Here is a 12,584-nt window from a genome sequence, read left to right as displayed (position 1 = left end):
CCTTGAACAGTACATTTCCCCACTTATTATAGCTATTCTTACGTCATTTTAGGCAGACTTTTTCGTACAGAGTAATAGCAATTCCCCATGTCCAATATTTCATATTGTTAATACTGTTTGATATTCATTATAGTCAACTCCTCAATGGTTTTCCGTTAGAAATCTCAGGACAGTTTTCAAACTGATCCGCTATTAAATAAAGCTATCCAAAGTGAAACCACTCTAAAACAATATTTCATAATGGTTTATCTTAGAAAAGTTCAATATTCACCCTTATTTTTCAGCACAGAATATTATGTCCAACATGTTGGCTTCATGTCTCAGGAATTCTTGCCTAACTTTAGATCTAGTTACAAGTTGCTGATCTTGCTTTTCGATTCTGACACAAAAGAAACACCATTTGAGCAGCACTGACCTTGGTAATCCCGGGGTAACAGAAACCTAGAAAAACAATTGCGAACAAAGTCTGAAATCAAATTGTCTCCGAAGTAAAACTGGCCTTCAAAGACAGGAAATGTCTTCCTTGTGGAACTGGGGGCTCCAGATAGGAACTCAGTCACTGGCCAGAGCTCAGTTATGGAGAACTGAGGACAAAGTCAGATTGTTCCCAGTGATACTTTGGACTCAATTGACCCTTCAGTGAGTAACGATTAATCTATAAGTTTTTATATTCTAATACTGTAGTTTCAGGTTTAGGCTTTGGTTTGGATTTCTGGAGAGTTTTATCATGTAAAAATAGAAGTCAGAATCTGTGTGTTCAAAAACTGTAAGATAAAGTAAGTGTGGTCAGTTCTGCCAAATGTGCAAAAAACTGGAACGAGTATTTATTCAATTAAACAGGAACACTGAGGAGAAAGGGTGAGTTAGCAGGTTAGAGTTAGTTTCAATTCTGAAGCAGGGAACATGTCTATCGAACTGATTAATGTTGGCATGTGGATGAAGGAGTCTCACCCATCTTTGAGGTAATATTAATGCAAGCCCAAGAAATGCTATTACATTCAAGTTCAAAAGATACCCATAGGTAATGCTAGTCACGCAACTCACTTTCCCTACATCCTATTGGTTTCACCTGAGTCACTAAGGCAGACCAAAATTCAAGGACAGGGGAACTCAACTCCATCTGTTAACAGAGGAGTGGCAAATTCCCATGGTGTAAAGGCTTTTGGGGTGGGCAAAGATGTTTTGACCATTATTGAAAAATTCAATCAGTCAACTCAGTATCGGTTTAATGGGGAGATACTAGGGGCATAGCTGGTGCAGTCAAGGCAAGCTGCTCAACCATCTTCACTGCTGTTAACAGTTATATAATCTTTAAGCCAGTATAATTAGATTAGAACAACTAATTAAAGCCAGCATATGGATTGGAAAGGACTATATTGTGTGTTTGGGTGTGTTTGAGTGTCTGAAAGAGAGAGGGATGGGAGAGAGAGAGAGAAGGAGAGGGAGGAAGAAGAAGGAGGAGAAGGGGGAAGAGGAAAGAAGGGAGAGAGTAAAAATAAATATAGCACAAAATTAACATGGAGGGTCTACAGATGCTCATAGACCTATTCTTATTTATTGGTAACTTGAAAGATGGAGAAATTGTATTAGGCTTTCAGAGTGTGTACTAAAACCAGACAGGTTTTGTCTTTTTTCTGTAGATACCTATGATCCAATAAAATACACAAACATATCAAATAGATAATCAACAAAGCAATATAGTTAGGAGTTCTAAAACTATGTCTTGTGAGAAGTTGAAGTGTGATTACATTGGCAATTTAAGGATGAACGGCTCTCATGTGAAAGGTTCCTGAGAGGGGGGAGGAACATGCAGGATTCCGTGACAGCGTGTAGTAGTTGGCAAACAGGGGCAGGGAGGAACTGAAGCATGAGTACCAGCCTGGGCAAACCGTGGCTAACTGTGTGAAGAGGTCTGGGCTGCAAAGTTGGCAGCAGGAACTTATGCCCATGTGAGGGAACATTTTAAACAAGCCCATACACTCAGCTTGGGGTGAGAGACTGAGGAGGGAAAGGGGTGTATGTGAAATATCAGTTCCCCCCATCTCAGTTGTTATACTCTACAAAAGTCTACAGAGATTTATAACTGAAAGTATGTAATAGAAGTAGCAGTAATAGTAGTAGTAGTGGTAGTAAGGAGATAGAGTTAACCTTTCTTAAGCCCTACTGTATACTAAACCTTGTGCTAAGTAAGAAATGCTGTACTCAGCACCTCTGGTGTTATTTTCTGCCGCAGAGTTCTTTCTCTCAAAATTTATATGGGCTCTCTGCTGTCACGGAGCCTGAGGAGAGAGTGCTCAGGGGGCTGTGGTCTCCCCCCACCATCAGTGATAATTGGGGAGCAGGCTGTGGCCCACCTCCCATCTGTGTCCGAAGTCCGAAGAGGAGAGGGCTCAGGAGGTATTATTGCACATGCCCTTTTCATTAGCATTCAGTTTTGCTCTGTTGCTTATGATGAGATAGGACAAGCATTTTCAGGGTGCTCCATTAAATTTCTTCCTAACGCCTGAATCTCTTTATGATAGTGGGAAGATAAGATGCCCTTGTCCTCCATGTCCTTTTATTATTCACTCTACCCTGGTTCTCAAGTGTCTCCATTCACCCATTCTGAAGCCTTCTTTTCCTAATCTTTGTAGATTATTTTTCTATTTTTTGAAGACTGGGCAGTAGGCTCTTAAATGTTTCCTGCGGTCCTTTCATTTCACTGAATTTTAAATATTTCAGCCAATTTGAAGAGTTCATAATGATGAATAAGATTAAGCTTGGAGCTTAACCTTTTGAAACTGGGTGACGCGTTAACTCGGCTGGAACGCTGGTTAATTTAACAGCAGGAGTTGAATTAACTTGTCACAGCTCTGCCATTGTTAAATTTCCTGCTCCTGATCCTTGTCCCAGTCTCGCAGAGCTTGGTTTTCCTGGGACCAGAGGATGAGCCTGGGTGAAGAACAGAGAGGAAATGGGAAAGGAGATGGCATGCATTGTTAGGATGGTCAGAAATGCCCAGATGAAGAATCCATTTTAGTTGGGGAAGTCCAGAAAAAAACAAACAGGAGAGAAGAGAGCTTAAAAATGAAAGACAGTGTAAGGGAGTAATGGGAGGGGTGACGTGAGGAAGAGACTGAGGATAAGACATGAAAGAGAAGAGTGTATTAAGAGGAGGCAATGGGCGATGTGACTTGAATTTCTTGGAAATGGATTCTGTTCATCACATTAGAAACTCTTAAGGGTGGCAGCCTGGCACACACAAATAAAACCGCCTCCTTAAAAATGCCCCTTGTATTAGGCAGAAATGAGAATGTTGAACCTTAGGAATCGTTACACAGATGTTCTCAACAAAGGCAGAGAATTCTTCTAAATGTGGCTCAGCAGAAATGTTTTACTTGGCATATTTGTAGATCCTTGTCAAACATTTTGGCTTGATGCAGTTTGGTCAGAAAGAGAGGAAAAGAGGGAAGAGAGGTAGTTCAGGGGAAAGCGAGTCAAAGGGGAGGCACAGTCATCTTTCCCCAGGGAGGAGGGGGAGGGTGTTAGTGGAGGGTGGGGACAGAAAGTCAAAAGGGAGGCAGCCTCAGCTGTAATGCCTGTACAGCTAGGGTCCCTCAAGCACAGTAGCAGGCTTTGCTGAGCTGGAATGCTCTGTGCAGGTATTGCTTACCCCAGGAGTTACTCTCAAATATGCATTATCTCAGGTTTGCTATTCCCTCTCAGACAGGAAGCTCTGTGCAGTAGAGTAAGCTGCTCAGCCTTCAGGGCAGAGGCCTAAGGGCACCTGAAATGCAGGCAAAATAACCAGTCTGCTTCTAAGCACCAGCCACTTTGAGGCCCATCAACAGAGATCACCCAGAGCCTCTCCTCCTTTCAATTGTTTCAGCAGTGCCTTCATTTATCACTGGAAAGACATTTTCTTTTCTATTTGTATGCTTTTGTTTCAGGGCTCATGTTATTCCACAGATGCTCTAACCGGTTTTCAATTTTCAAGGTTGTTGCTTGAAAAGACTGTTGGCTGTGCAGGAGAGCCTAACCAGTGCTCAGTAGCCGGATCTGAAGAGGATTACTAAGGATTCTGGAGGCTTTTGTTTCTGTCCCAAATTACTTTCAGATATAGCTATCAGATGGCTGGGCTGTGGCCAGCGGATCAACCATGTGAGGCCCAGGGAGAAGAAGGTGAAAGGGATGAGTAAGAGATAGAGGACGCAGGAAAGGTAAAAAGATAAGAAAAGTACAAGAGAGGAAAAGAGTGAAGAAATTCCCTAGTTTTAGCATAGGCATGAAACTCTCAAGGCATTTAAATTCACCAATTGATGTCAAAAGGCACTAAGAAAGTTTTGGATCTGGGTGGCTAGAGAAGCAATGCACGGAAAAGTAACCAAAATGAAAGAGATTTGATGAAGTAGAGGGTAAGACTTAATTGTCCTCTATACCAGAGATTTTCAAACTTTTTTCATCTCATGGCACACCAGCCACAAACTAATTATAAATTCTGCGGTATATCAAATATATATATGTATATATATAGATATATAAATATTATATGTTTTACCTATCTGACAAAAATAGGTATGATTTTGATTGATTCACACTGGACAGCTATTGTTGTGTTGGCTATTGTCTTTTTTTTTTTTACTTGACAATCTAAAGGAAAAGAGGTCAGTGCATAAGAGGGAATAGCAAACCTGAGATAATGCATATTTGAGACTTACTCATGGGGTAAGCAATATTGCATGTTTTAAAAATTCTCGCCACACATCGGTGTGCCTGCCCCTGCGTGCTGGTTGAGAATTGCTGCTCTTTGCCAAAAGCAGTTTGCTGGATGTGTGCTTGTTTTACTTTATAAATCCAAGCAAAGATACTGTTGCTGGTAAATGTTGGGAAGAATTTGGGAGTATACATTTGCAGGTAGCTTATGCTGCAATCATGTAAAATAAAAAAAAATTCACTACCCAAAAGGCATAATGATAAAAATCACATCCAGTGGGAAGTGGGTTTGTCTTGTTCTCCTGCATATGAATATAGTTTTCCAAGTTCTGGAGGGATCTTAAAATTACTTGGTGTCTAGGTCATGAACTCCAAGGGCAGCACTGCATGGGAACTCTAACATCATCCTTGAACATAACACTTCTTTTTTTTCTTGATGTACAAGTTTTAATGGACACCTTTATGTGGCTGTGGATGGGACAGGACATCAATGACAGCCTCAGTGAAGTCTTAGCAGGTGGCCTAGCCACCCATGGCAGGAATTCGAACCTAGGCCTTGCCTAGAAGGTGGTTATGGTCTATAAGTTTAAGGGCTCTTCTCTGGTCCTCTGTCCAGAAGGGAAGGGTAGGTAGCGCGGTCCTCAGAAGGTCGGAGGGACCAAAGGGCTCTAGGCCCCTATGGCTGCCAGTGGGCAATGACAGACTTGATGAAGTCCGTTGTGGTGCTCTAGCCGCCCGTATCTTTTTTGCACCTTGTCAACTTTGATCGCCTCCTTCACCTCACCTGCAGTCGTACTGGAGTGATATTCTAGATTCAGGCGTCGTAGCATGTTGGAAGGTGAGAGCAGCATGGCTGTGGGGTCGACTCTATTCCTGCCCACTGCCTGGGCGAATGGGTCCTGGGCACCCACCTCAAAAATGGCATACTCTGCGCTGCGGCTCTCCCCAGGTACCATGTCAGCTCCCCCAACCAGGCCAGCAGCCAGGTTGTCAATAATGTTCCCGTAGAGATGGGGCAGCACCAGCACATCAAACTGGTAAGGAGTCTGCACCAGCTGTATGCAGCAGTTGTCTACGATCATCGTCTCAGACTCGGTTTTGGGGACTAGTTCAGCAACATCCTCACAGCACTGCAGGGAGCAACCCAATCCCAAGTTTCACAATGTTGGCCTCGTGGCAGCCGTGACCTTTGAAGACAATACTTCTTAATATTGCCTGGTGCAACCTGAATTTGAATTGTCTTTGCCTTTATGTCAGATAATGAAATTAAAGTAAGGAAAATTCACATGAAAAAAAGAGAGGGACACAAGAATTTTCACCATCTCAGATGAATAACACAATGATTTCCAAACTGTTACATGAAACATTGAAAAGAGATTCCAGACTTTATTACTATATGTCTCCAGATGTGGTCAAGAACTTCCCACATGTATTAACCGGGGAATCATTTTCTTCAGAGACTACCAGTCCTTACATTTTGGAACAGAACTTTATTTCCCCCAAAGAATATTTAGTCATGTCTTTTCACCGAAATGCTCAGAAATAACTAATCGGCAGCCTATCCAGGAGACAGGATAGAATTAGACAGTCCAGTACCGCCAGTGAGATTCCATGACACAGGTTTGACATAAGACGTAGTTAGCTATTTATGTGATGTTAGCTTGGGCAGCCACCTAGCTTGTTGGGACTGCTACTGGCAGTGGACTGTGTCCCAGTAACTTGGTGTTTACGAGTTCAAAAGGTGCCATGGAATTGCTGCAGGGAAAACCAACTTGCAAGCTTTGAAGGTTCCAATGTGCTGAGAGTATACACTTCACAGCTGCAGAGAGGGGGAGACGCGGGCTGTTCGGCTGTCTGGACAGGACATCTGTACTCCTAGTCAAATGGCCATCTGGGCACCTCGGTGCTACTTTATGTGCCTGTAATTTCCATTATGACTTTAGACTGTCATCTTTCAGCATATTTTCATTTATTGTTTTTAGCTACAATCAGGGCAGTAATAGGAGAACAATTCTAGGGAGTGAGCGTGCGGATAAAATATGTAGACCCTGGCAACAGTGAGGTCTAGTTAGCCACACCTCATATTTCAGGTCACAGAAATGTGCGTGGGGCTGACATAAGTACTCCCTGTTGTGTGATTGCTCTCAGCTCAGTAGCCCTTTGAGGAGATCGGAGAATAAAGGACTGCAGAGAGCGGGTGTTGTCGAAATGGCAGTGCTAGAGAAGGTGCCTACAAGCGCCCGAGAGAGTTTTATGTTTTTTAACAAATGTTTTCTTGATGTTACCCTTAAATCCCACCTGTGTTTCCTTCTCTCGCCATCCACATCAGTTGCCTGTCTGCTTTTCAGACTTTCTTTTGAAGCATCAGTGAACCTAAAGGAAACCAGTGTGGTGGGAATTCCACCACCACTTGCAGCGTGTTGCACTTTCCTGGCAAGCATGCTACTGCATGGCATTCAGACTCTCACTGCAGGGACACAGCTGATCGATAATTTCTAGGAGCCCCTTCTGGCTGTGGCAGAAGCAAAAACCAGGGAATGTAACTAGACCAGTTAGAAATAGCGCCCTGACAGGGAAATTCCTGGGCGGTCAAAAGATAAATGATAACATTTGGTTATATTACAATGTGCTAAGGCTTTTTCTTGACAGGAGACATTCAGTTTTCGTTCTAAGGCTGTAGAGGGTTTTAACGAGCATAGAGATATGTGTGTAACAGGTAAGTGTTCCGAAGAGCTACATTAAGGAACTGAGTTTGTCAAATCCCCCATATGATTTTAAGAACAAAAGATGGTCACTCGGGTATATGCTAAAGTTTCTATTAGACAACTACTTCAAATGATGTTACCCTGAATAGGCCTCCCCTAATGAAATGGAAATCATGTTAGAATTTCTAAATTATTTTGTTTCTGGATTTCTATCAGGAAAGTCTCTCATTGTGCAACATGATAGAGTTATATTTTTCTTAGCTTATTTTTCTTTAGTAGTAGCAGGTCTAGTTGTATAGACAGTTGCTGCATCATTAATTAGTACTTCTAACAATTTATTAACTTTTTAAAACATTAAATAATACAATTCCAGACCAGACAGTGCCAAAAACAAGAAACATTGGTAGGTATTTTGGGGTAATGATAAGAACATAAAATTCATTCTCTTCCTTTGTATTGTGCATGTAGAGAGAAGCTACTATTATAAACGCCCTTGTCATCAAAGCCATTTACTAATGGTTGCATGTAGAATGTAATGTGGGCGGGGAAAGGAAAAGGTTACTCAGTTCTTAGATGTCTCATCTTTTTATGAATTAGCGGGATAAAGGTCAGACTCCTTGAATGGTTCTGTAGATCCCAAATGGTCATGGTAGGACTCAGAAGGCTAGCTCATGCTCTAGAGAACTGGTTCATTCTTTAATACAAGATTGTATCCTAGAAAAATAATTCCATGAAAAGCAGAAACAATTCCATGAAAAATATTGGCATTAATGGGCCATTGATTATGATTTCAGCCTCAGTCGTTTCATCTGTAAATGGGTATAATGTTACATTCATTTCATATATTTCAAACTGTTGTAAAAAATTAATAAATGATATACAATTAACATAGGAGGCTTGTACTTAATGGTATTCAACCATCATCATCCTCCTCATCCTCAAGCAAATAGCAAAATGACTTGTAGAGTCAGGTGGGATACAAACCTTTTTTAAATGGGTTGAGGCTAGTCTTGATCAGCACTTTGAAAGGGTCATTGTTGATAGAGAAGGGGAAAGGTCACTCACATTTAAAGGACATGTCTGTGTCATAATTTAAGGGCAAGATAAAGTTAATTTTGTAGGGGATCTTTTAAGCAGGACCCATTGGATAGAGCTGAGAGGAAGAATGGCAAATGTGCTGATGGCGATTAATAGAGTCTTCACTTGTTTTTTCAACAAACATTGAATGAGTGCCTCTTTATAAGACACAAAACCCTAAGTGCTGGATATATAAGATATATAAATCATGATTCCTGCATTCAGGGAGTTCACAGTTTAATGAGGCATCAAATAATGAACCTATACCCTTCAGAGTGAAAAGTATTTTTATAGAGTATTTATAGAGAGTAAAAAGTATTTTTATAGAGTATTTTTGTTACAGAATAAAATTGAGATGTGCATGAGGTACAGTGGTGTCAATGAGAAAGAAAAAACTGACTTTCTTCAGAAGACTAAGAAAATATTTTCTAAAGGATGCTGCTTAAAACTTTTGTTTGGAATTGTAGTTTGAATTTCAGAGATGTAGGGCCCAAGACCTGACCAGAGAGGTGAACTAACATGATAAAAATGTTTGACGAATAAATACCTTTACCTATAAGATGCAGTGGAGAATGGGGAGGCAGAAATATTTGAAAAATGCTGTTTTATATCCCATAGGTAAAGATAGGACCTGACCATGAATGAATTTGAAAGAATTAATGGATGATGAACTCTGTGTCAAGGGTGAAAAAACGAGACGTGCGAGATAAGATACTATATTTATGAGCTTGCGTGTTGTCAGAGATAATCGTGCCTTTGTTATTATACACAGAAAGATGAAGAGCCATACAAAATGTCAGCTTGAGTGGGAGTTCATTATGTCTTGCATGGAAAGAATTTCAAGAAGGTGTCAACCAACAGGACCAACTAGGAAAACTGAATAACTTACAAATGTTTGCTGAATAAAGTCTGTTTTGTTTTGTATACTGTCCAGAAACAACAACTATACAATGGATATTTCTGAAAGATGATCAAAGCATTTTTTTACCTTTCGAACTTATAAAGAATAGAAAAATTAAAAAAGAAAGTCCATGCAGCATCATGGTATTCAAAAACAAATACCCAAACGCACTTATTTCAGAACCCAAAGTGACTTTGGGATTATTTCCTATTCTACTCTCCTTGATTAGTACCAATAAGTGAATTGACCCTGATTGTGCATAAGACTTTCTAAATGACATATTTCTTTGTTTCTTTAAGTAAGAATATTTGAAAACTTGGTACAGTTGTTTTGATTGTATGGAAAACACTGTATCTTCAGTCAGTCAGTACATTTATAGTTATTGTCACTCTAGCCCCAAGAGCATAGATTTTAAAGCTATGGTCTGATGTGTGCTTCTTTGTCATGTTCTAGCCTGACTTTGAATGAGAGGAAGCATGCCTCTTTTGTTTTTCTGTGTTGTGCAAATTTTCTGGATTTCTTAAGCTCTACATATGATGATTATTAATATATCAACATTTTGTCACTGTTGCTTATATGGAAAATCTTCCAGAAATAACATGAAGTGAAAATCAGAGTGAGAAAAAAAGATATGAAATTCTGTATTTATGGTTTTTTTTAATGAAGGAATATGGTATGAACAAAAGATTTAAACTTTCATTTAATGGGGAGAGAGAATGTTACTGAACAAGAGGTCCAAGGGAGGGGCAATACAATATTTGGCCCACCTAGGGATGCCCAAAACTGCTATACAATAGGGGCCCCTCCCGAGGACATAATACTAAAAATCTACTGGGCTCTTCTGTCCGCCGCCAATTGGAAAGACATCTCTCAATGCCAGAGATTTGTGAAAAGGAAACAAAATGTTTATTTAATGCTATTCAGGTCTAATACCTCTACTAAAATATCAAAGTCCTTTAGGGTACACACCTATACCCGCACAGCTCTCCTTTCTCCCACTGTCCCAACTCCAGGTATCGTAAATCAGGAAAAGAGCACATGTCTGTGTTGTAGGTGGCTGGCACCGTCAGCTGTGTCACCATGCAGGCAGGATCTCTCTAGTTAATCCAAAGTACATGGTCCACCGGCAAGAGTTCTTTGTACCCAGTTTCAGTCAAGGTCTCTCTTGCTTTTCAGGCCCCGCGGCCAAAGGGGGCACCGCAAAGCCACATGGGCCTCTTCTACCAAAGCTGCAGGGTTCTCACTCCACCAAAAGCGTGTGGCTTTCTTCTTTGCCTGGCTGCAGGGATCTCCATTCTGGCAAAGCTGCGTGGTTTTCCCTTTCACCTGGGAAAGAGGGGGTCCGCACTCTGCCAAAACCATGTGGCTTTCTTCTTTCACCTCACCAAGAGGGGGTCCTCACTCTGCTGAAACCGCCTGGCTCTCTCTCACCTGGGCAGTTTTCCCCTCATGTCCCGGATCCAGTCTTTTCCAAGCTCTCACACGGGTGCTTCTCACTCAGAAGCGCAGCCCCTCATTACATCCTGAGTCCCAAGCCACTCCCTTCTCCCTGGCTCAAAACTTGGCCACAGCTATTTAACATATCTATGAAACCAGTTAAAGGTTATAGATATGTTAAGTAATCATTCTAGAGATTAGCTGCAAAACTATTGCTATGCAAAACATCTCTCAATGGCCTTGGTCCATTCGTCCCTTCCCCTTGTATGTCTCTCTAATATTCCTATACACTTTGAATTCTGGACACCATTCCAAATCTTTTTTTTGCCCCCCCCCCACTGCACCCTGTATCAAGAGCATCAGTCTTGCCTTCATGAGAGATGTTAAAATTGAAAATTGTTGAGATTGAAAGTGTATTCCCAGGAAGATATAGGAAATTTGGAAGACATAGGCCAAGTGGATATTATTTGGTAGTTGAGTAACAAAATTAACAGTGGCAAAAGAGAATCCTGGGAAATTTATGTTTGTTTCTGATTATTTCAGATGATTTCAAATTCCATGAAGGTATTTAGGAATAACAAGAGCTTACTGAATAAGAGAATGAGCTTATCATCGAACAGAACTGTATTCAAATTCTTGTTTCCCAACTAATTATAGAATTTTGTGAAAAGTTACTTATCTTCCCTAAATTTGCTTCCCTCATCTAGGATGGTGATAAAGATGAAAGTAGTACAGATAGATAGTGGGATGGATCATAACTATTTGCAAAGTGCTCAGCACAGTGCCTGACACAGTAAATCATCAATAAAGGGAACTAAAACATTAACATTTTGGGTTTCTTTATCCAGAGCTAGCTTTGAAAGTTCAAACCCAAAGAAACATTTTAGGTATTCACAGGGAAGGGATTTAGTTACTTCTCAGCCCTCCTCTTTTGTACACCACTAGAAGGGAACAGAAACCTGAACATTTTCCTTGGCAAACTCAGATCAGTACGCTGCCCATTTCCTCCCAGACTCCGAATGACTACAAGCCTGTCCTGACTTCTCAGATGTCCAGCATTGCTCCCTGAAGGCAGAGCTGCTTGAGTGAAAGACTTCCTGTCGCCAGGGCTTTCCTGTACTTGTTGGGCTTTCTGGCCTGGGGCTCTGCCCCTGTTGCCCTTATGTGGGAAGTTTTGTCTGCCCCTTTACCCTTCAGTCCTTTTTAAATTTCTCTTCTATTTTTGCTCCTTGGGAAATGAAGAGCAAGAGTGAATTTAGAGCTCCAATCCCTGATATGGGCTTTTGACTTTGGGTGAACTGATGAATTTATCCAACCAAGCCACCGTTCCAAACTGAGCCCGTCAGCGGCTTCTTCTCTCCAGGGTGTTCTTTTGGGGGATGCAGGAGACTCTTCTTAGTCTTAGGGCAATTGTTAAACAAATTGTCTGCCCCACCTTAAAATTCTAACCGTGCAGGAGGAGGACCATTACTTCGGCCCAAGCCTTAGATGCCAGCATTACCTGAGATTCTTTGGTCATGGTCAAATACCAGTATGAAACTTGTGTTGAAGCAATTCATAATAGTGCTGGTCCTGTTGGTGCCTTTGAGTGCGCTGCAGTGACTGCCAACTGCAGTCTCTTAGTCTCCCTGGGTTTTTACTGTAGGGGGATCAGATGTGCTAGTGTAATGTGGGGTCACCCTCGAACTACTGTGGATTCTGGAGACTCAGAATATTCTAAATAAGAAATGGATTTCTTGCCAAGAAGCTCCAAAAAAGTATCAGATTGACAA

The 12,584-nt window shown here is 41.2% G+C and overlaps 1 protein-coding gene across 1 annotated transcript; it reads right to left on the bottom strand.

Moving 5' to 3' along the window:
- Window positions 1–5,368: 5,368 nt before the first annotated feature.
- On the bottom strand, window positions 5,369–12,331 carry LOC119034724 (isocitrate dehydrogenase [NAD] subunit beta, mitochondrial-like). Its single transcript, XM_053665238.1, is given in 3 exon segments — window positions 5,369–5,438; window positions 5,440–5,822; window positions 12,314–12,331. Coding segments are annotated over 3 exon segments (471 nt in total).
- Between the last annotated feature and the right edge of the window lie 253 nt (window positions 12,332–12,584).

This window comes from Artibeus jamaicensis, unplaced genomic scaffold (genome assembly GCF_021234435.1).
Source record: "Artibeus jamaicensis isolate MK-2021 breed Jamaican fruit bat unplaced genomic scaffold, CSHL_Jam_final contig_391, whole genome shotgun sequence".
Classification (NCBI taxonomy): Eukaryota; Metazoa; Chordata; class Mammalia; order Chiroptera; family Phyllostomidae; genus Artibeus; species Artibeus jamaicensis.
Note: the sequence above shows the minus strand (reverse complement) of the source record. Positions and strands in the feature narration are given on the sequence as shown.